Consider the following 21,161-nt stretch of genomic DNA (forward strand, 5'->3'; position numbering starts at 1 on the left):
CGATGTTAACCAAACAGCAGTCTCCTTCCACAAGGTCTACGCCCACTTTTGGGAAGCGGAAGATGGAGCAGCTCTGTTTGTTTCTTGCCGTAAACTGGAACCAATCGTCTCAACTCCATTTCGATGGCACATCTGCAATCATCCTGGGCTGTGATGAACTCTGGAAGCAGCGAGGAAACACATGTAGCACTGAAAAGATGACGACAGAGTGTTCAACAGACATGTGTTGATTCACTATGGCAAAGTGGTAAAAAGTAAGGCTTTTTAATTTCGGACGGATACGATGCTTTTGTGTGGTTGTTGATAACGTTAGTTACGCGAAAGCTAGCATTAACTTACCTCGCTAGCTAACCGTTAATTGTAGCAAACTTTAAACACAATATTACACGCTCACGTGAAGATATTCGTGGCGTGAATTAAAAATAATGTTACAGAATTCATTTTCGTCTTGTTGTTTTCTACAAAATTCACACATTTTAGCTAGTTACAGTAGCAGCAAGCCACTGTAGCATGCAACATTTACCTATGTGGTCGTTAATAAGCTCCATTGTTTAATATTATTGTGTAACGGTCGGCGCTCGCGGTTTCCTGTTACCTTAACTGCGCGTGCGTGTGACTGACTGTTTCTCCCTCTGTTACGGTGCTCCCCAGCGTGTCTCTGCTGCCATGGAGGTGGGCAGCCTCCCCGTGGAGCTGTGGAGAGTTATCTTGGCTTACCTCCCGCTCCCTGACCTGGGCCGTTGCTGTCAGGTGTGCCGTGCCTGGCGGGAGCTCATCCTCTCACTAGACAACACCCGCTGGAGACAGCTATGCTTAGGCTGCCCCGAGTGCCGACATCCCAACTGGCCCAATCAGCCGCATATGGAGCCCCCGTCCTGGAGGGAGGCCCTGAAGCAGCACGCCCTGTCCACCCGCACCTGGACTCAAAACGGAGCTGAGCTCCAGTCCTCCGCCTGCCTCCTCTTTTTCCGTCGACGAAAAGACCGCAGGGTTTGGCATGTGGGGCCTGGGTGCGAGTTTGAGACCCTACGTGGGGCCCTCGGGGTGGCGGGGCCATATGACCGTGTCGTTCTCCACCCAGGGGTGTATGAAGAGCAGGCGGAAGTGGCGCTGAAGGTGCCGGTGGAGCTGGTGGGACTGGGTCGGCTGGGTGAGGTGGCCCTCCTGGTGTGTATGGAGCAGCAGTGCCCCACTGCCAGGCTGTGTAATCTGGTGTTCATGCCTCCCTGGTTCTCCACAGTGGTCTACAAGGTGAACTAACAACTTCTCATGAGGGTTTCTTCATACAGCAATGTGTCATGTCTACTCTCTCTTAATATCTGAAAACAGGTCTAATTATTTTGTCTTTCTCGCTGAATCTGTCTCATTCCATTCAACTTTCTGTTCAATCCAGTAGGCTTTACTGGCACACTGTTGCCAAAGCACAATGACAATTAACCCTTTGAAACCTGTAGCAACATCATTTTCCTTTTAGATGCCTTTCACAAGTATTTAATCCTTTGAATGCTGAGCAAATCAGTGCGAAAGGCAATGAGCAACTTGGTAATAATTATTTGTTTTAAAAGCTAGGGGGAACTGTCTAGGGGGGAAAAAGGGCTAGGGCAAAATTATATCATAATATCCAATTTAAAATTATGTTACACAGTTCTTATAATTTTATAAGCTATTTTTCCAGGTCATTTCTCTGTTGTTTTTTTCTTTTACTAATTTTCAGGTAATTTTCTTGTACTTTTTACTAATTTTTGGGTTATTTCTTATTTCGTTGCTCATTGCCTTCTTTCTATGTTTTTAAAAGAAATGAAGGTTTCAAGGGGTTAAAGACAGTGAATGAAGTTAACAACTGACCATATCAATAACAATAATAGTCAAAAATTGGTAGTTAAATTAGTTGACAGAATGATATTTTACAGTACATATGTAAACATCGTATATACAAACATATCTCACATGTCTCATATGTTTACCTCTAAACATGGGTTTTTGTAAAGAACAAAGCAAAACCTATGGAGTAAAGAAGTAAATAAAAAGGCAGAGTGTGGGCTGTAAAGATATGAATCCAGCTCTAATGTGTTGCTGTGTGTGTGTGTGTAGATCTGCTGTATAAGTAATTAGAGTTTGTTGAGAGTCAGTAAAGAAACCATTAATGACAACATATTAAAACTCAACTGTCGTAAAATCGAGTGTGAAAAAACTCTCCTTGCTTGTCTCTAGACGTCATGGGGCCACGTCCAACTAGACAACTGCAACTTTGAGGGGGCTCAGCTGCAAATCCGTGGCCCGGGAACCTGCCAGGCTCGCTTCTGCTCCTTCTCACAAGGAAGCTCTGCCCACTTGCTTGGCGTGGTCCTCAGTTTGTTGGACAGTTGTGACTTCTCGGGAAGCGACACAGCTTCTGTGACAGTCGAAGGTCCTCCTGTGTCAGAAAGAAACTGGGCTTGTAAACACTTGGCTGCCCTGGCTAGGACGTTCCCATCATGTGGGGTATCTGGAAACAATAGCCCTCCCAGAGGCCCTCCGGCTGGCCCCATTGGTGGGCATCCACCTTCAGGTGCTAATGTTAAAAAGGAGCATGTGAGCATGGAAGACTGGCAGAGGAGGACTGGGATGGATGGAGTGTGTCAGGGGACTGTAATCGAAGACGGGTGGAGTGATGGCGACCGCAGCGAGGGAGAGGAGGAGAACCAAGATAGAGGAGTAACTAATAACACCAAAAACCCACTAATATTGGATTACAAAATTGCTTGCGAAAATCACGGCCTATCCCATTTGCTCAAGCCCCGGCCAGATGGCTCTTTGCCACCGGTTTCCTCCCGGGATCCTCCGTCTGAGACCCCTGAACCCCTCACCTTTCAGCAGGAACTAGACAGGGACCCGGAGGCTCAGATGTTGGCAGCCTCCACCCTTGGCTGCATCCTCAGACGCTGCCTCTTCAGGGAAGGGAAGGGTGGTGTGCATTTGTCTAATTACGGACAAGCGCGGCTGGAAGGCAGCGTTTTCCGTGGGCTGAATTATGCTGTCCGCTGCATCCAGAACTCCACAGTAAGATCCTAATCCTCAGACTAATGAAAGTGTTGAATGTATCTTAGCACATTTTAATTCCATTTGTTGAATGACTGTTACAGGCTGCACACCTTTTTGTATCAAGTTGATGAAGTAGCTCAGATCGTGAGTAATTAAGCAGCTGTTTCCTGATCTGAGTGTTACTTGAGCTGCCTCTCTTTCTCTCTTACCTCCTTCAGATAGTGATGCTTAGAAACGAGGTGTGTGAGTGCCGCGCATCAGGTGTGTTCCTGCGCCTCTCCGCTCAGGGCCTCATCGCAGAAAACAACATCCACTCGAATGGGGAGGCGGGGCTGGACATCCGAAAAGGGGCTAATCCCATTATTGTGGTAATTGCTGCTTCACTGTCTATTGGAGTAAAGAAAGAAACAATATGCAGATTTGATAGTCAGTTGTCGTGCATAAGATTACGAAATGATACAAGGTGCTCATTGGACATTTATAAAACAAAACAAAAGTTATATATAGAAACTCACATTTGATTTGTTTGAAATTCCAGTAGGAACGTTTCCAAACAGCTCTCAGTTTGATTGTCTTCTCTGCTCCATTTTCCCACTGGTCTTTCATTCCACAGTGCAACAAAATACACAGCGGCTTGCGTTCGGGGGTTGTTGTCCTTGGGAATGGCAAAGGTTCAATTCGGAGCAACCAGATCTATAACAACAAGGAAGCTGGCGTGTATATTCTCTTCAGTGGAAATCCCATGGTCAGGTAGGTGGGACTCTGCAAACATCTCACGTGCACAGGAATGTGTAGCCCCTACTTTTCCCATCAGTGTGGCTGCTATTCATTGTGTTCATACAACTGCTTGCTTCAAATGTAACACTTGAGGTGTTGTAGGATTGATAATCTCATTCAAGTGATTTCACCATCACTATGACAGCTGTAATATTTATTTTGCCTCTCTGTCTGACCTGGAATTTTATAGTAAAAGTGCAGTATAAGCAGTGTTGTATAATGTTGGGTGCAGTTGCTGACATATACAAGCAAGCCAAGCCTAATGTTTCTGTATAGAACTAAATTATCATACAAAGTAAAGCAGTAATATTAATATATAATGTATATATATTGGGGAAGACACGTCCAGTCTATACTCATATATTCATGTACATCCAATGTATTCATTAAGAATATAAACCAACAATATAAACTACTCTATGACAGGCAACCACACACAGCCAGCCAAAATGATAATTGCCCCTGTCATCAGCCACCGCCAAACTCAAGATGCGTTTACACAGTCAGTTCAATGTGGTAATATCCTGTTTCGTCACCTCGCCATTTTATATGTAACGTGTGATTGCTGAAAGAGGGGACACATTGGTCTCGCCTGTGAGCCAGGACAGGAGGTTGTAACAGCTCCGTAACAAGTTCTCAGTAAATCGTAAAGCCAGAAATACACAACTGGGGGGGCTTTTCATTACGTATTATGTTGGCGACCTATCGCAGGAGATTTTCCAAATTGGGAAAACAATGAGATTTAGGAGGTCCTTACCCTCTGAGCAGAAGATGAGATCAGCTGCCACAAAATAGGGCTAGTAAATGATTGGTAATGACATGTTAGTGCCATTATTGTTTTTAACTTATGTTTTATGTCACACTGGAGGCTTTTGCTGTTGTGTTGCAGATTACATCTGTCACGCCTCTTTGATTTTGCAAAGCTGCAATGCAGTATATGTACAATCACACACTGGAGTGGAATGATGCTGCCTGGGTTTGGTTCTGTGCAAAAATGCAAAGGAGGCATACATAAGGGACCTCGTAGCTGCTCTATAGCGCAATCTCTTTGCAAAAAGGGCTTTGTATTCTAATTCTTCTGAACATGCAGTTTATTTTGAAAGACAAGCCACGGGCCATTTTAAAATCAGTCTGCTGGCCACGGTCGGTCCCCAGGCCATACTTTGAACATAACTGACATAAAGCAAGGTAGTAATTATCATACATACTGGGTGGGCAGATCTCCCCCAATCTGCATTTGTGTATTTTATGTAGACAGTAGTGAAGGGAGGCAGATTTGTTCCCCCTAATGTTGACTGCCTGGCTACAACCTTGAAAAAGTCTGAACTTGTTCTTTATTTGCTGCTGTTCCACTCACATTCTCTCCTCTCTCTCTTAGTGGGAATCACATCTTCCAGGGTCAGGCAGCGGGGATCGCTATAAACGAAAATGGCAGAGGGATGATAACAGGTGATAACATTTCACAAAAGCATGCCAAGTGGTGAAATAATTTTCCCAAATGATGTGCCACTTACAGAGAGAAAAAGCACCACTTGTGGTTACACCCAGATTTTAAACATATAAATACATTTAATTCCAGAGAATGTGATTAAAGAGAACCAGTGGGGGGGCGTGGACATCCGCAGAGGAGGTGACCCCATCCTGAGGAACAACTACATCTGTTATGGCTACTCAGACGGCGTCGTAGTGGGAGAAAGAGGCCGTGGACTCATTGAAGGAAATCATGTCTACTGTATGTAATTTCAGCAGGAGAATGGCAGAAGTAACAGCTCACCTTTGCTCTCATCCATAGATGTCTGATTTCCCTTCTTCCTCCTACTCCTTCAGGTAACAAAGGCTGTGGCGTTTGGGTTATGTCATCCAGCCTCCCGCAGCTCCTGGGGAACTACATCACCCATAACTGCATGTACGGGCTGGCGGTGTTCTGCAGGAAGGACCCGGAGAACATTGAGGCCAGGGAAGGGAACTGGCCGGGGCAGGATGGGATTGGCGGTGAAGCAGGCAGCAGGGAAAGGAGGGGGGTGGAAGGCGAAGGGAGAGAGGCACAGGAAAACTTGAACGAAGAGGGGGAACTGTTTGCATGGGAGAGTGATCTGGACAGTGAGGATGAGCGCCACTCGGCCCGTCGATCTATCAGCATGGCGCTGGTGGAGAGCAACTGCATGAGCCACAATGGAGGTAATAATAGACCTGCTGAGGATTACATGATATAGTGCGCTCACTCTGTGCATTTAATGTTCTCTCTCTATTTTTTCTCTCTTTCTGTAGCAGTTGGTCTGTACGTGAAGAGCAGTGAGCCCTTGAATGTTTTCGCAAACCTTGTGAACAGTAACCGTGGAATGGGTGTAGCTGTGCTGCAGAGCAGCCAGCTGACCCGAATGGTTACAAACTGCATCCTTGAAAATGGTCGAGGTGGTGTTACTGTAGAGAAGGACTGCAGAGTGGAACTTCGTGGTAACGGCATCTATAAAAACTGCGGCCACGGTGTCAGTTTCAGTGGTAATGGGCAGATTGTGGAGAATGATGTGGTTGGAAATCGGGGATACGGGATCCAAGTCTCTGGCAGCGCTGACATCAAGGTGAGATGAAAGGAGGCATAAACACAGTTACAATACTCTCACAAAACTGTACATATATTTCCTCATTTTTGTCTTTAGGTATTGCGCAACCGCATCCAGCCAGCTCAGGGCTGTGGCGTTGCTGTCCTAGGAGCAGTAAAAGGTGTCGTCCATGACAATCTCTTGTTCCAGGGCAACCCTGGGAACAAAAAGGCACTGCTGCATATGGATCCAGGCAATGAAAGCTGTGTGTTGCGCAACAACACTGTTCTGAGGCATAATAACAGGTAACCAGGCAACCAACAGAAAGTGCCAGAGATTCAGACCATTGGTGGTTTTAGTGTCTGCACTCATTATCCCTTTATATCTGCTGTCCACACACTTAAAGCTTGGGTAGGAGGAAATCTGGAAAAGAAAAAAAAAGAAGAATTTAAAAAAAGAATAATCCTCCTGCAGCTCTCCTGTCTCTGTCCTAAGCCCCTCCCATCACTGAAAAGCACTTTTCACACAGTGTTTCCCATACACTGATTGATGTAATCTAATTTCTTTCTTTGTGCTTGTGGCACATTTGATCAGCCCCTTTTGGCACTGCTCTTTCTCTGTTGATCAGTTGACCACAAATGCACCTAGAATTAGCTAGCTAGCCACCACACTGCTGTGGACTGCAAGGCAGGGAGGAGCCCTGGCAGTGGCTCTGGATGGACCTTCCATCTATGGCTGTAGCTCAAAATTCAGCCAGTGCAAACCACCCAGCACAGCGGCCTTGTGGCCAGCAGCAGCAGATCTGGATCTTACCTGTATGAAGGCAGCAAAAGAAAGTCTGCTGATCTGGCAGAGAGTTGGATCTGTCCGGTCCCTGGAGCTGGGGTTTGCACCGGCTGGATTTGGGTTGTTGCAGGTCAGTCTTCAGAGCTGATACCTGCTCTCCTCTCAGCGAGGTGGTCTGTGGCAACAAGGTTTGAAGAAGAGGAGACACTGTTATTGAAGCTCTAGCTAACATTAGCGACATAAACATGAACTGATAGCTGCAGCTATGAGCCTTCAGCTCCAGTTCACAGAAGGCTAAACTATTAGCAACATTTTCTGTCCATCCGTGAAACCCCCAGATATTGACACGTGTTTTATTACGTTTACTGTTATATACTGTCCTTTAAGTTTTATTCCCGCTGCACAAAAACCCGCTAACACCTCCTAAAATCTGGCTCTTTAATGCAATGGGAGAGTGTACAATTGACATTTACACTCAAGTCAAAGGACTCTGCAGTCGACGGGTATTTATCGCCTCCAGCTCGAGTCGGCATTGATTGGAACACAACACTCGGGTGAACGCAGTCATTTCTGCTCCCTACCTGGCGAGATGTAGCGACAGGCCTTCAATAATTACCCTCCCATCTCCTCCTAAGCAGTGCTTAAACATCAATGGAAATTAGTCTACACCAAATTTGAAAGAGAATCTGAATAAGTAAGACATATATAAAAAGAAGTAACCACCGTAAAGTTTTCATAGTGTGCATGCGCTAATTTCGGTGCGAATGGGGATTTTTGGGTTAATAATAATTATAATATATTTTATTTATAGGCGCCTTTCAAGCACTCAAGGTCACCTTACAGGGCAAGATTAAAGCAAAATTCAGCAATACAGATATATATAAAAGGTAAAAAATAACATTGAATAAAACACTTTGCAGGTTCACTTAAAATAAACATGAATATGCTTTTGGAAAAGATGGGTTCTAAAAGTGGAGATAGAGTCAATGTTGCAGATGTCAGGTGGGAGAGAGTTCCAGAGGCGGGGCTGGATGAACTGGGTGCAGCCAAAAAGATATGATTTGAACCAGTCAAGGGGGGTGTTTGTAATACCAAGGGAGTGTATGAGAGATGGTGTCGAAGGCCAAACTCAGATCGAGGAGGATGAGGATAGCTCGTAGTCCAGAGTCAGCTGCCATGAGGAGATCGTTTGTGATCTTCATTAGGGCTGTTTCTGTGCTGTGGAAAAAGAGGTTATCGTCAGATAGGTGATTATGGAGTTGATGTGCAACTGTTTTTTTCTAGGATTTTGGATAGAAATGGTAGGTTAGAAATGGGGCGAAGGTCATTAAAGCTGTTGGGGTCTAAACCAGGTTTTTTGAGTATAGGAGTGATAGCAGCTGATTTGAAAGATGACGGAACAACACCAGAGGTAAGTGAGGAGTGACTGATGGCAGTTATTTGGGAGGCCAGTGAGGCGAGGCAGGCTTTTACCAGGGTAGTAGGAAGAGAGTCTAGCTGACAGGTGGATGGTTTTGATTTTCAGATGAGGTCAGAAATGTCAGCAATGGAGGGAAGCGAGAAGTATGAGAGTGGACGAGAGGTTGGAGATGAGAGGGCTAGAGAAAAAGGAGAACTGAAAGAGTTGAGAGTCAGTTGCTGGTGAATTTGGTCAATTTTGGTAGTGCAAACGGACATTATGGAATTGCCGCTGAGTGGATATGAGGAGCCAGTGAATCCGAGGGTTGTAAGATGTTGTTGACCAGTGAGAATAGTGTCCTTGTGTTACCTCGGCCAGCACTGATTAATCCAGAGTAGTAGCTGGATTTTGCTGCGGAGAGAGCGTCCTTGTAGTGGAGAATGTTTTTTCTGTTGAGGCGTTCAAAGTGACGACCCTTTGTTTTGAGATGGCGAAGTGCAGTAGTGAACCATGGAGCAGAATGGGTGACAGAGACGGACCGGGTTTTTAAAGGGGCCAGGGTGTCAAGGAGATTATGAAGACGATGATTATAGTGAGAGACAAGTTCGTCAGGAGTGGATGAGTAGTAGTTTAAAATCAATAAATTGTGGCAGTCCAAAGCTATCCAGGCAAGATGTGAAGTCCTTAGTGAGAGCATTATTGATATTGTCCATATGTATGTTGAAGTCTCCCAGCAGAAATATGTGAGGAGAGTGTGAGCATAGATGTGTGAGAAGAGCAGCAAATTCATTTGAAAAGTCACTGTTTTGTTTTGGTGGACGATAAATAGCAGCCACAATAGTGGAAGTCGGCCCATGCAGTCGCAGTACAGTGGATTCCACTGAAAGATACGCAGTCACAGGCGAAGCTTTACTCTTCTCACGGTAAATTATCGCAAGACCTCCCCCCCGACCGGAGGTGTGGGGTTGACAGATGTAAACAAACCCAGGTGGAGTGAACTCATTCTGTTGTGAAAAGTCATTCAGTTGTTGCCGTTTCAGTAGAAAAATAATTTTTTTAAAAAAAGCTCTAAAAACTCACTGTAAACTACCTGCTCTGCACCAAATGACAGATAGACACTGTAAGCAATTAGCTGGTGGACATACTGTAGCTGGTAGAGACCAAAGGCAAAGCTGAAAGAAAGTCAGTGTTGGAGTCAGATTTGCTAGGTGAACAAAACTTTACGGCCAAATGATGAAGTTACTCTGTAAATGCTAGATTTGCAAAAAAAAAAGATTTGTTGTTTCAGCTGCCTACAAAAAAACAGTTATTGCAGGTTTAACATCTGCACAGATTTTTCTCTCTGGGAAAAAAAAAGATATTTACTCTTACTTTTTTATCTCTTTATGTATTGTAGCTGTTCTGCTCCTCTCTGGGTGTTGGAAAACCCTCCACCTCGTCCGCTGGCCAGCTCCCCTTCTGGCCTCTCCTCATCCCAGTATCCCTCCAGACTTGGAATTTCCATGACGACCAGGATCAGCGCCACCGTAGAAAGCGGTTGCCACAGTGGCAGCATGTTCTGCTCCATCCTGTGAACGCTGGCAATCACTCAGAAACCAATGAATGACTTTTCAGCGTCTGGTCACTTTTGATATGGTCCGTGTCGTACATTGACCTTCCAAACTGATGCTGAGGTCGAGCACCCATCCGAGGAAGAAGAGGCTGCTCCAAGTAGAACCACTAAAGGAGTCATCCACCTTCAAGCGCATTAGGTGGCACATTTTGAAATCTTTGAAATTTTAAATCTGAAATCAAGACTTTTGTAATTTTATGCTAAAATGCCAGTGCACTCATCAGATGTGGACTGATGAAGGAGTACAAAACACTCCAGCATCATACAACATCTTAACAACCATTTCCATACTGAAGCTTTAACTTCATCGTGTTCTTTTCCACTCAGATTTATTACTCGAGTGCAGACCTGCTGTGGACTTTGCTGGTTTCGTCAGTTTGCTTCTGAGACTCACTGGTTGGGAAGTGCACTTTTTTTTTTTTAATCCTAGCAGGAGTCGAAGGCTTCAGAGATGCCAGCTTCAACCATGCTACAAAGTAAAGCTGTGCCTTGTTGGATTTTTTATTCAATCAGTTGTAGTTAGGGACAGAGTTGTCATAGTGTGAAGTATATATGCAAAAAAGTCAACAAAAAAAGACAGCCACACTCTAAGGGTTAGTTTGGACCTTTTGAAGTGCGGTTGTGTAAGGTAGTTATCCATAGTCAGTGTATTACCTACAGTTGATGTCAGTACTGGGCACACTTCCAGTTTGGAGAAGCAGATGGAAGAACCACCATGGAAGCTAAGAAATGTACTGCTTTGGGCAGGAGCAATGAATGAATGAATGAAAATCTTTATCGATCCGAAGGGAATTTGTTCTCTTGAAAGCATTAAGAACTTAAACAACAAAAGACATCAACATCCATACTGGACGGCACATACAACGAAATGAATCAACTTTTTAAAAGGCCTACCCCCTGTTTTTGTGTGGCTGGTCTATGTTTTCCTCCTGTGCATAAACTACATTGAACTTTGTAAAAAAAAAAAAAATTAAAAAAAAAGGTGCACAATCTATTTAAAAAGTATTCAAATCAACACCTCATTGCATCAGCAATAAGCAGCAGAGCGCCCTCACAGGTGTTTTTATACTTCACGTTAAAATAAATTAAACAAATCAGTGCATCAAAACAATCAAATTAATTTATTCAGTACCAGTAAATGTTGCTGCCTTCATGTGCTCCTTGGAAATATCGTATTTAATGTATTTAGGAATTGTAAGCACATAAACTGCCCTTCAAAGTCGCAATTATGAGTGGGAAATTTCTATGATATCCAAGTTGTTAAGTTTGTGTGACATTTCAGCGCATCAAAAATAGCAGAAAGAATGGAAACTGCCAACAATTGACAGTTAAAACATTTATGTTTCATTACTTTGTCCTAACTAAAATAACAACTATAAAGCATGCTAGGCCAGTATATTAACACTGATAATAACGTTATTTTAGAACACCAGTTGCCATCTTGCCCCATGTATTTCAGCCGTTAAACTGTTACAGCAACATTTTGCTGCCTGCCTTTGCTCGCTTTTGTGTCATCTGCTTCTGCAAACTGGCAGCATGCCGACTGCCATATACTGAAGGTAATGCGCTGACTACAGAGAAACCTCATACAACTCCACTTCAAATACCAAACTGTCCCTTTAAGCTTTTGTCTCTTGCACAGAGCTGTTTTCTATTGAGTCTGTGTTGTATCAACTCATCCAATGCACCTCAGCTTTCTTTGACATAATGAAATTCATCGAGGGGGGGACGAGTAGTGTTCCACATTCAATCACCATGCTGAGACACCCACAGACTCACCTGGTCGCAGCCAGTTATAAAAGGAAAAATGATATTCGGTGTGCAATATGTGCTCTCTACACATGTGCCTGTCTAAGCTAGATTCTCTCACCTAGAGTTTGTTTACAGCTCATCACACCTTTTTGTTTTGTAACTCACACAGTAAACATAAAGTATATACATCATGTAGAAGTTCATCGCTTTATTTGTCTACAAAAAATGAATCAATAAACAGTTCTTGTTTGTGGGATTTCCAGTTCTTATGGCCCCCCCTCTCTATTGTGATGTTGTGTTTGCTTTTCTTTATCTTCAGTGCATTTTCTTGCGTTTCCGTCGCTCCATGAACTGATTATATTTGATCAGAGGTAGAACAAGAGAGGCCTGCCGGTTGGTGTCTTGCAGCGCGGCCTCCTCAGCCTTCACTTGAGGTTGTTTATTGAGGGTCAGTCCCATCGACTTTGCCACTTCAATCATCCTGAAGGAAGACAAATAAAGATCAGTTACTGTCTACTTGACTTGAACTCATATTGAAAGTGGCAGTTTTATGAGGTGTGATAATTACTTGTCACAGCTCAAAATTTGATGAATGACCAGAAGCAGAAAGAAAACAAATAATTTACATAAATACATGCCGCTCAGTCGACACAACTGACCTCAACAAATGGTCTTACCCAGTATCATTAAAAAAAAGTAACATTAAAGCTGTGGTAGGAAGTTTTATTTTGGTGTCATTGGGAAAGAAACTGATAATAACCTATTGTAATTTAAGTGGACTGAGAGGACACTAGACTTGTGCACCTCCTCTGGGCTCCGTTTTCTGGCTTTGGAATATCTAGCCTGTGATTGAAGACTGGCCAATCACAAGTTAAGAAATTAGTGAAAAGTTAAAATAAAATTACTGAAAATAAACAAAAAAGGTAAAAAAATAAAATAAAAATTATTTTAAAAAAAGACCTAAAATGTGCTGAAAAAAATATGTAGCAATTTATACATTAAGTATATTTTTTTCTGTGACATAATTTTAAAAATGAAATTATTATGATTAGAAATATATTTGTCTTGGGTTTTTTTTTTTTGAGAATTTTCTAACAACCCCACCCCTTTTTTCCAAATCTAATTTTAAAATAATTTCCATGTCATCTTTTTGTAATTTCTTGCAATTTGTGGGGCATTTCTTGCCTTATTTAACCCTGGTTTCAAAATAAATCAAACCAATTTGCTCCAGTTTTAATGGGTCAATTAGCTTGTGAAAGGCATCTGAATGCAGCAAAAGGTGCATTGAACACCCTGTTCTGTTAAGCAGGTCTTATTTTCTTAATAAACTAGCTAAAAACTAATAAAAACGTGTTGGCAAAGCTTTTAAGAGATGGAGAAAAAAATGTTGCAGATAGTTTAGCCTTCTGCTCCTCCTTTTTAACTTCATGTTTATGTAGCTCGTGTTAGCCTCAAATTACAGTGTGTCCTCCACCTCGCTCCTCGCCGCTACAGACCACCTCACTGGGAGAGCAGATAGAGGCTCCACAGACAGGCCCGAGTCAGCAGCCGCAGCAACCCAAATCCAGCCAGCACAAACCCCAGCTCCGTGGGAACCAACAGCCCCGACTCCCCACAGGGTCTGCAAAATTTCTGTTGCTGCTGTTGCAGATTAGACAGGCTTGCCGAATATTCTTACCCTGAACCTAACCAATTGTTAACCATTCCTGCTTCAGCTCCCAGACAGTAGTCAGCGAGAACAGCGGAGATTTGATTACCTCCAGGGCCCAAGTAACTTCAGGTTTAACACCCCTCACTTTGACCAAGTCAAGTCAAGTCAACTTTATTTATAAAGCCCATTATCACAAATCACAGTTTCCCTCAGAGGGCTTTGAGAAGCAGCAGCATTTATCAACTGAAAACTGGGACTTACACTGCACATTTACTGCTTAACTGACCACTTTTACTGCCCGACAGTCCCGTTTCTCCGCTCTGCTCTGTGTACCCCGATGCATTCACTGACACTCGCATCATCCGCTCGCACCATACAAACACTACCCTGTCTCTAAAGGAGCCACGCCACTCTTACAACACAATCTAACCAGCGAAGGCGCAGAGTACTAGCCTATCAGAGGCAGAGCAGTGCGGGTTATGACCTCGACCTCACAAGGAGAAAAAAATACAGCGTACTTTGCTATCCTACACAAACCTCGCAAACGTTTAGGCCTGGCGCTGGGTCTCATTGACCCGGTGGTGCACCAGGCCTGTAACACTGTCAGGGAAACACTGCTGTTACTGTCACATCAGCATCATCATCATCATCATCATCAATACTACAAGCACAATATTTCTAGCTTCTGTTACCCAATCAGTCATCATCATACTACAATACAACATGTACTGTTACTGTTGCCGTATCATCATCATCATCATCATCATCATCATCATCATCATCATATAAAGTTTCCATGTGCAAATACAGACTTGTCCATCTTTCTTACCTGGCCTCGGTGATTCCCAGGTCACGGTGCAGCAATGTGAGGTCAGCAGTCATGTGACTCACATGCAGCAGCAGGGCCAAGGAGTATGCTGCTAATTTAGCTCGCATTGATGCTGACACTATGTTCTGGACCCTTAAAGAAGACAAACGGTGAAGGTGAAAAAGTGACATTCATGTGTGTTTGTACTCAGACTGAGCAGGGAATCCAGAAAAACAGATTTAAAAAAAATCAGTGCAATGAACATATGAAGATCTACAGCAAATACATCCTGGTGTCAGAAGTGGTGCAAGAGACAAAAGTGACTTTTGTTCATGGTAATCAGTAATTTGGCGAATAAATTGTAATAGTGATTTACGTGGAAAAATTTCACTTCGAACATTTAAAAAATTAATTAGAGAAATGATTATACAAACAAGCAGACAGACAAAAAACATTTATGGACAAAAAGACAAAAAAGTAATATTGACAGACAAAAAGCAGCAATATTTACACACAAAAAGTAATATTTCCAGACATGGAATCCAACCACATAAAATTCCAGACATATCCCAGTGTTTCTGTAACACATGCTCACAGGACGCTGATGACATAAAGCTGACGCCGTCCCTGCAGATGTTACATTACACGGAAAATGTGAAAAACTCCCATCATACCTGCCGTTGTTGAAAGTCTCCACAGTGAATGTCCTGAGCAGTTTGTTCTGAATGATGCGAGGACAGCCTTCCTCCTGTCCAACTGTACATGGAAACACAAATCACGGTGAGCGGCCTGTGCTGCGGAGACGTGCGTGAGAACATAAAGGCAACGTGACTCACACTTTTTGGTGATGCTCCTCTGCTGCGCCAGTTTGAGGAGCATGAGGAGGTAAAAGGCGCAGCGAGTCGTCTTATCTCTGGCTTCACCCTCCACAGACGGCATGTTCTCCAACAGCTTCAGGACACACAAAAACCTAAATAAAAAGACAAAGCAAAGACAAGTTTTAGAATGCTAGGAAATTAAAACGGATTGTTTAAAAATGTCTAATGTAATGCGCTTTGTCACTTTACCCTCCTCCATCTCTCATCTTCAGCAGCTTCTCAGAGGTGAGCTCTGCCATCTTGGAGCCGGCCTGCTCCAAAGCACCGAACTCCGCAGGACTCAGGACTGCGGTCACCAGTTAAAGGATGGAGACCCAAACAAAGACACTGAGCTGCAGGGGCCCCCAGAAGCTCAGCTGATACACTGGACACCCCATACAAAGACTATGTCGTCCCCTCTCTCCATGAATGTAGAATACGGATGTATTTCAGTTTTGGGAGTGAATTTATGGAGTGGGCTCAGAAACTGTGTTGCTCTCTGCTGAGTTTTTAAAAAGCCTTAAAATGCCAAATGATTACAAATTATAACATAAAACAGTTTTAGAGTATAAAGTTTTGTTTTTTAAATTCATTTATTTTGCTTTTTGGTGTTGCTGTTATTCTGGGTTAACCGTTGGTTGAAGAAACTGTGTGAAATAATCTGCTTCTTACAATGCATGTAACTGAAATAAAATGGTTGATTCATTCTCTCCCCTCTTTCACTCTTGATCCATCCTGTCAAAGGCGAAAATCCAAGACAAAAAAAATAAGAATAATAATAAAAAAAAGAAACTCAGCTGGAACCTTTCACTTCCAACTCCATTATCTCTCCCACCATTCACACTTCTTCTGTTTCCTAATAACTGACACACAAAAACACTCGTGCACAATGCAGGATACGATGGTCAAACAGGTAGACGCTCTCAGGTTTGTCAGCATTTGCGTTGCAGGGGGGCAGATGGAGAGCCAGGTCTCCCTGCGCCTCTGAGTCGGCCACTTCCTGTTGGAGAGCTGAGGGGACGAGAAAAAGATGAAAAATGATGATACGCAAACTGACAAAAAGAAAAAACAACAACAGAAGACTGTGGAGAGTCGGGGTATTGTAAAATAACTGTACTGACAATAAGTATTGATATCATGTTAACCCTTTAGGGTCCGCTTCAATATTACACACACTTATATTGCTCTGCGCGCAAAATGAGCTTTTCAAAATCAAGTATTAAAAAACATATTATACAGAAATATGATTTTTGACTTTCATTGAGTTTATTTGATTTTAAACTAACATCTGTCCTAGTCATAAATGTCAGAAGATTCATTTATGTTCAGAATTTTAACCCTTTAAATGCCAGGTTTTCATCATGATGCCACTATAATTTGATGAAAAAAAGAACATTAAGAATGATTTTCAATACACTGCATGTTTTTTGTTGTTTTTTTTATGTCAATGATTTTCAGCAACATTGATTTATATACATTATTATTTTTTGTGTGGTGTCAAACACTCACACCATGAGCGCTCTGCACACAAAATGCGCTTTTCAAAATCAGACTATAAAAAATATTCTACAATAACATGATTTTCTGCTTTCATTTTGTTTTGTTTTTTAAATCGACACCAATCCTAATCAGAAGTATCAAATATTCATTAATTTTTGGAATTTTAAACCTTTAAATGCCATGATGCCACTATGGTTTTAGATGAAAAAGAAAAACAAACACAGAAATTAGTTTCAATATACTACATGCAAAGTAGATTTTTCTGTTTTTAAATTTTGATTTTCACAGCCTGGGATATGTCAGTGATTAGCAGCAACATTGATTTTTTTACATTACTTTTTGTGTGGTGTCAAACACTCGCAGCGCTCTGTGCACAAAATGTGCTTTTTAAGATAAGGCTACAGAAAATATCACACAAAAATATGATTTTTCTGCTTTCATTTTGTTTATTTTTATTTTTTTTAACCAAAATCTATCCTAATCATAAATATCAAATATTCATTAATTTTCAGAATTTTAACCCTTTAAATGCCATATTTTTTTGTTTTGTTTTGTTTCTTAATTTTGGTTGTCCCAGTCTGGGATATGTCAATGATTAGCAGCAACATTGATTGTGACGGTGCACCTAGTGGAAACAGTATGTATTATCTCCATATGCCATATATGGTAAAAATGATGTCATCAGGTGGAAAATAGTAAAAATAACAAATTCCAAGGCAAAATCCCAGAATGACACCCAGAAATAATACAATGCATGATTTTATGCTTTGATGGCTGTGGGATCAAAATTACAGTTTGAATGAGTCTCAATGGACTATTTTTTGTACTTAACAATCTGAATGTAACAATTCTGTTTACACACTTATCACTATCATCATCATCATCATCAACATCATAATCATTATCATAATTATTATATTCGCGACTCCGTGTATCTTACCTTCCAGACCCTTCTGGTCGATGACGCTGTTGGCGGCGTTAGCCACAGCTTGATGCAGGGTGTCGCTGCCCACCTGGTTCAGCCTGCGGGAACTCAGAGCTCTCTTCTGTTTGTTGGTGCCAAACGCTTCAATCAGAGAGTCAACCTGAAGGAGAAAAAAACATGAGACATTAGCGAACTTCATGCATAAGCAGTCTTCTTTTATTCTAACAAAATCAGGGAAAAACATGCTTCCTACCTTGTCTCTGTAGGTCATGGTGGTGTCTTGGGGTTTGGCAGCCTGCGTCTCTCCTGGTACAATCGGCTGCATGTTGAAGATCTGAGCGCTGTGCACCTCCATCTGCATGCTCTGCCTGTTCAGCACTCCTACATAATATCTAAACACACACCAAGCCAACATCAATGATTCTCCTCAGTGGTCGCTGTGACGGACATGTCGTAAAACAAGCTGCATTGACCTACTTGCAAAGGCTGTTGCATTTCATGGACCCCGCTCCAAAGTTATTTCCAACATATGACAGTCTGTGCGTTTCAGCAGCCTGCACAGAGGACAGCAGCAAAACACTGATGAAAGTACAGCAGCACATCCTGAACACATCCTGTGCATGTAAGGTGCACACGATGCTGAAGTTAGCTTCCAAACAGCCTCCTCTGATTGAGCAGTTAACCCTTTGAAACCTGGAGCAACATCACTTTTCTTGTTCTGCTCTCACATGCCTTTCACGAGTATTTAACCTTTTAGAGCCTGAACACTCTGGTTTGATTTCTTTCAAAAACATGGAAAATAAAGCCAATGAGCAACATGACAAGAAAGGTTCCAACATCTGCAAGAAATAAGTAGATTTAGAAAATTATTTTTAAAAAAGAGCAATATCCAAGGAAAAAAGTTTAAGGAAAAGCTATGTTTAAAATGATCAGTATGTAAAATGATGTTACCAAGATATTATCTTTAAAATGCTTTTTTCAGGCCATTGTTATTTTTTTTAACTCTCTTATTTTATTCAAATATTCCTCTTATATTATTCAATTTTTAGGAAATCTTTTGTGCTTTTCACTAATTTATTGTAAATTTTGGGTCATTTCTTCTTTTGTTGCTTATTGCCTTCTTCCTGTGTATTTGAAAGAAATCAAGCCAATCTGCTCAGGTTTCAGAGGGTTAATGGGAAAGTTCTGGCAAACGTAACTTGCCATGGTTGATCACTAATTCTCGGCTTATTGCACCTCATACTGTGGTGAGAGCATGTTAAACATTTTAAGTAAAGCCTCAACGCTTTCTGACGTCCACTTTAAAAATTTGTGAAATCTAATACCGTGTCACATTGGTTAAACTTTTGTCTATTTGCACAGAAAAATAAAGAATCGGAGACAGAATCTTTAAACATCTACTGATTTAAGGGTTTCCTTAAACATCAGTTTATTTTGGAGGGATTATACAAATAACCAAGATTACCTAAACAGGTTGGGGAAGTTTATTGAGTCTGAGGGGTGGTGATTTAGGATATACAGCCCAGATGAGACATTTATTGATCTCTGTTTTCAGTAAGAATGTCTTTCTGTCAACCTTTTGTGACAACATGTAAAATTTGCGGGATGTTTTGTTAGTTAGTCTGTTTGTTTGTGTATGTTTGTTTTGTAAATATGGAGTGATGTGGTCTCTTTGTGTTTTGTTTGTCTTGCACATACTTAAATTAAAAACAGAGATTTCACTGCATTTTGCATATGTAGACCATATTGAACCAGGTCCAAATTAAAAACCACTGTATTTAGTGTAGTCAAATCTGGACTAGATTATTCATGGAGGATAAATATTCATAAGAGTATAGTTTTAGATTTACAAAACCTTTATTCTACTTCTGAAAATGCTTTAAAAATGGAATATTTCTGCATGTTTTTCACATGTACAGTGGAAAGTCAAAGTACTGCAGACAACAGCAGCCCTTCATGTGTCTCACCAGGATCCGTCTGCTCCTCTTCCTCGGGTTACTGTCATCTGCGTTCTTGTACATCATCAAGTCCAGTTTGTCTGCATTTTTCACCCTGCCGTTTGAAAAGCGGACTGTGAGGAGGAGACACATGATTACAATTCATTAATTAGGAGATCATATCATTCACTTAAGTGTAATATAAATAATTGAGAACAATGTCAGCACTGATTTTAGGCAAATACTACTATATCTCATGTAAAAAAAAATGACTGTAGTCCTGCTGTGCATGAATAATATGCAGTTCAGATTTTACCCACTCATGTTGTTAAACTGTGTAATAAATTATTAACTTGTACATGTGTAACTATATTGTGCGCCTTTTTATCTTCATGTTTGTCTTAATGACTGCGCACACTTATTTGAGGATGCCTTTTAACATCAGGTAGAAGGGACTAATGACACTTTAAACAGATTTAAAGTGAAATGAAACACAAATTAAATAAAATATTTATAAAAATGTAAATGTGGATTCATGTACACTATCCCTTTTTAAATACACGAATTAAGAAAATAACGAGGACTTTGTCGTTGACGCATTTCGGGTGACGCGCGTAAATACTAAGTTTAATTAATTCACGTATAGGCTAACTAGCTAAAAAATAAAAAAAATAAAAAGTTAACAAAGTTGTATTCTCGCTGCTTCCCTCACTGTGACATTTAGCTTCACACACATGAAACAAACTGCTCTCTCAAAGCACAGCCCTGAGCAGCTAGCTGTGCTGCGAGCTCCCACGTGCGCACCGACAGTTACAACCGGGTGTTTAACAGGAGCAAGAAAAGCGCGACACAACATTTACTGCCACAGACATAATTACTATATTCTTCTAAAGGGATTCGGTAACCAAAAACTGTGAGACAGTCACCAATAACAGCTTTGTCGGAGTCTCTCTCCTCTCCGCAACACACCAACGAGCAGGAGGCCGCCATGTTTGTTGACATCGCTTTAATGCAAGAGGGTTCACTGCTTTGTACTTCCGGGTCCGCCAAGATCCTGGGAAACGACTTAGGAATGGTTCCTCCGACTTTGTGTTTATGTCATGACTGTATTATAGTGAAGGTTTATGTGCTTTAAAGTCGTAAAGTGAGAAAAACAAGGAAGCTACAAAGAAGACGGGTTGCATTTTAATGTCAAGAGCTTTTAAACAAGCGGTTGATAGCTGTTTCCAGTGTTTTTATATATATATATATATATATATATATATATATATATATATATATATATATATATATAATCACTTTTCTATTCCTTTAATATGTCCCTTTTTCATTTTATCTTGTTGATATTATCTTGGCCTTTTAATGAGCTGATTCCTTGATAAAGTTTGCATTAAATTGAATTGATAGGTGTTATTGTAATGCATATAGACTAATGTAAGTACCAAGAAAATTCATTCCTGTGTATATGTCCCAAACTAAGCTGATCAATCATAAAGTAAATGTTAAACTCACATGAGAAGAACAGTGGGAAAATGTTTTTCCACAGGGTGAAATCATAGGTTGCATGGGGTAATTATCTTGACACAGTATAATCTT

The 21,161-nt window shown here is 41.5% G+C and overlaps 2 protein-coding genes across 4 annotated transcripts; one reads left to right on the forward strand and one right to left on the reverse strand.

The window, feature by feature from the left end:
• Window positions 1–69: 69 nt before the first annotated feature.
• Window positions 70–12,143, forward strand: fbxo10 (F-box protein 10). Of its 3 annotated transcripts, XR_015776172.1 has the most exons (12): window positions 74–254; window positions 652–1,251; window positions 2,212–3,039; window positions 3,240–3,389; window positions 3,635–3,771; window positions 5,177–5,247; window positions 5,378–5,530; window positions 5,626–5,976; window positions 6,067–6,377; window positions 6,456–6,643; window positions 9,920–10,274; window positions 10,463–12,143. XR_015776172.1 is itself a non-coding variant. In XM_088075371.1 (11 exons), exons 2-11 carry the CDS (start codon window positions 667–669, stop codon window positions 10,095–10,097), a joined length of 2,949 nt encoding a protein of 982 aa, XP_087931497.1. In that variant the 5' UTR covers window positions 70–254; window positions 652–666; the 3' UTR covers window positions 10,098–12,143. The 3 variants fall into 3 exon arrangements, 2 of the variants coding, with proteins under 2 accessions (XP_087931497.1, XP_042340895.1); XM_088075371.1 differs by having other exon boundaries at window positions 70–254; window positions 6,070–6,377; window positions 9,920–12,143; XM_042484961.2 differs by having other exon boundaries at window positions 9,920–12,143.
• Window positions 12,081–20,646, reverse strand: polr1e (RNA polymerase I subunit E). Its single transcript, XM_042484962.2, has 11 exons — window positions 20,492–20,646; window positions 19,596–19,699; window positions 18,106–18,182; window positions 17,882–18,020; window positions 17,644–17,788; window positions 16,104–16,214; window positions 15,414–15,510; window positions 15,183–15,316; window positions 15,021–15,102; window positions 14,368–14,499; window positions 12,081–12,368 (listed from the first exon to the last, which is right to left on the reverse strand). Exons 1-11 carry the CDS (start codon window positions 20,565–20,567, stop codon window positions 12,203–12,205), a joined length of 1,263 nt encoding a protein of 420 aa, XP_042340896.2. The 5' UTR covers window positions 20,568–20,646; the 3' UTR covers window positions 12,081–12,202.
• Between the last annotated feature and the right edge of the window lie 515 nt (window positions 20,647–21,161).

This window comes from Plectropomus leopardus, chromosome 3 (genome assembly GCF_026936395.1).
Source record: "Plectropomus leopardus strain MGB_pleo_1.0 chromosome 3, ASM2693639v1, whole genome shotgun sequence".
Lineage (NCBI taxonomy): Eukaryota > Metazoa > Chordata > Actinopteri > Perciformes > Serranidae > Plectropomus > Plectropomus leopardus.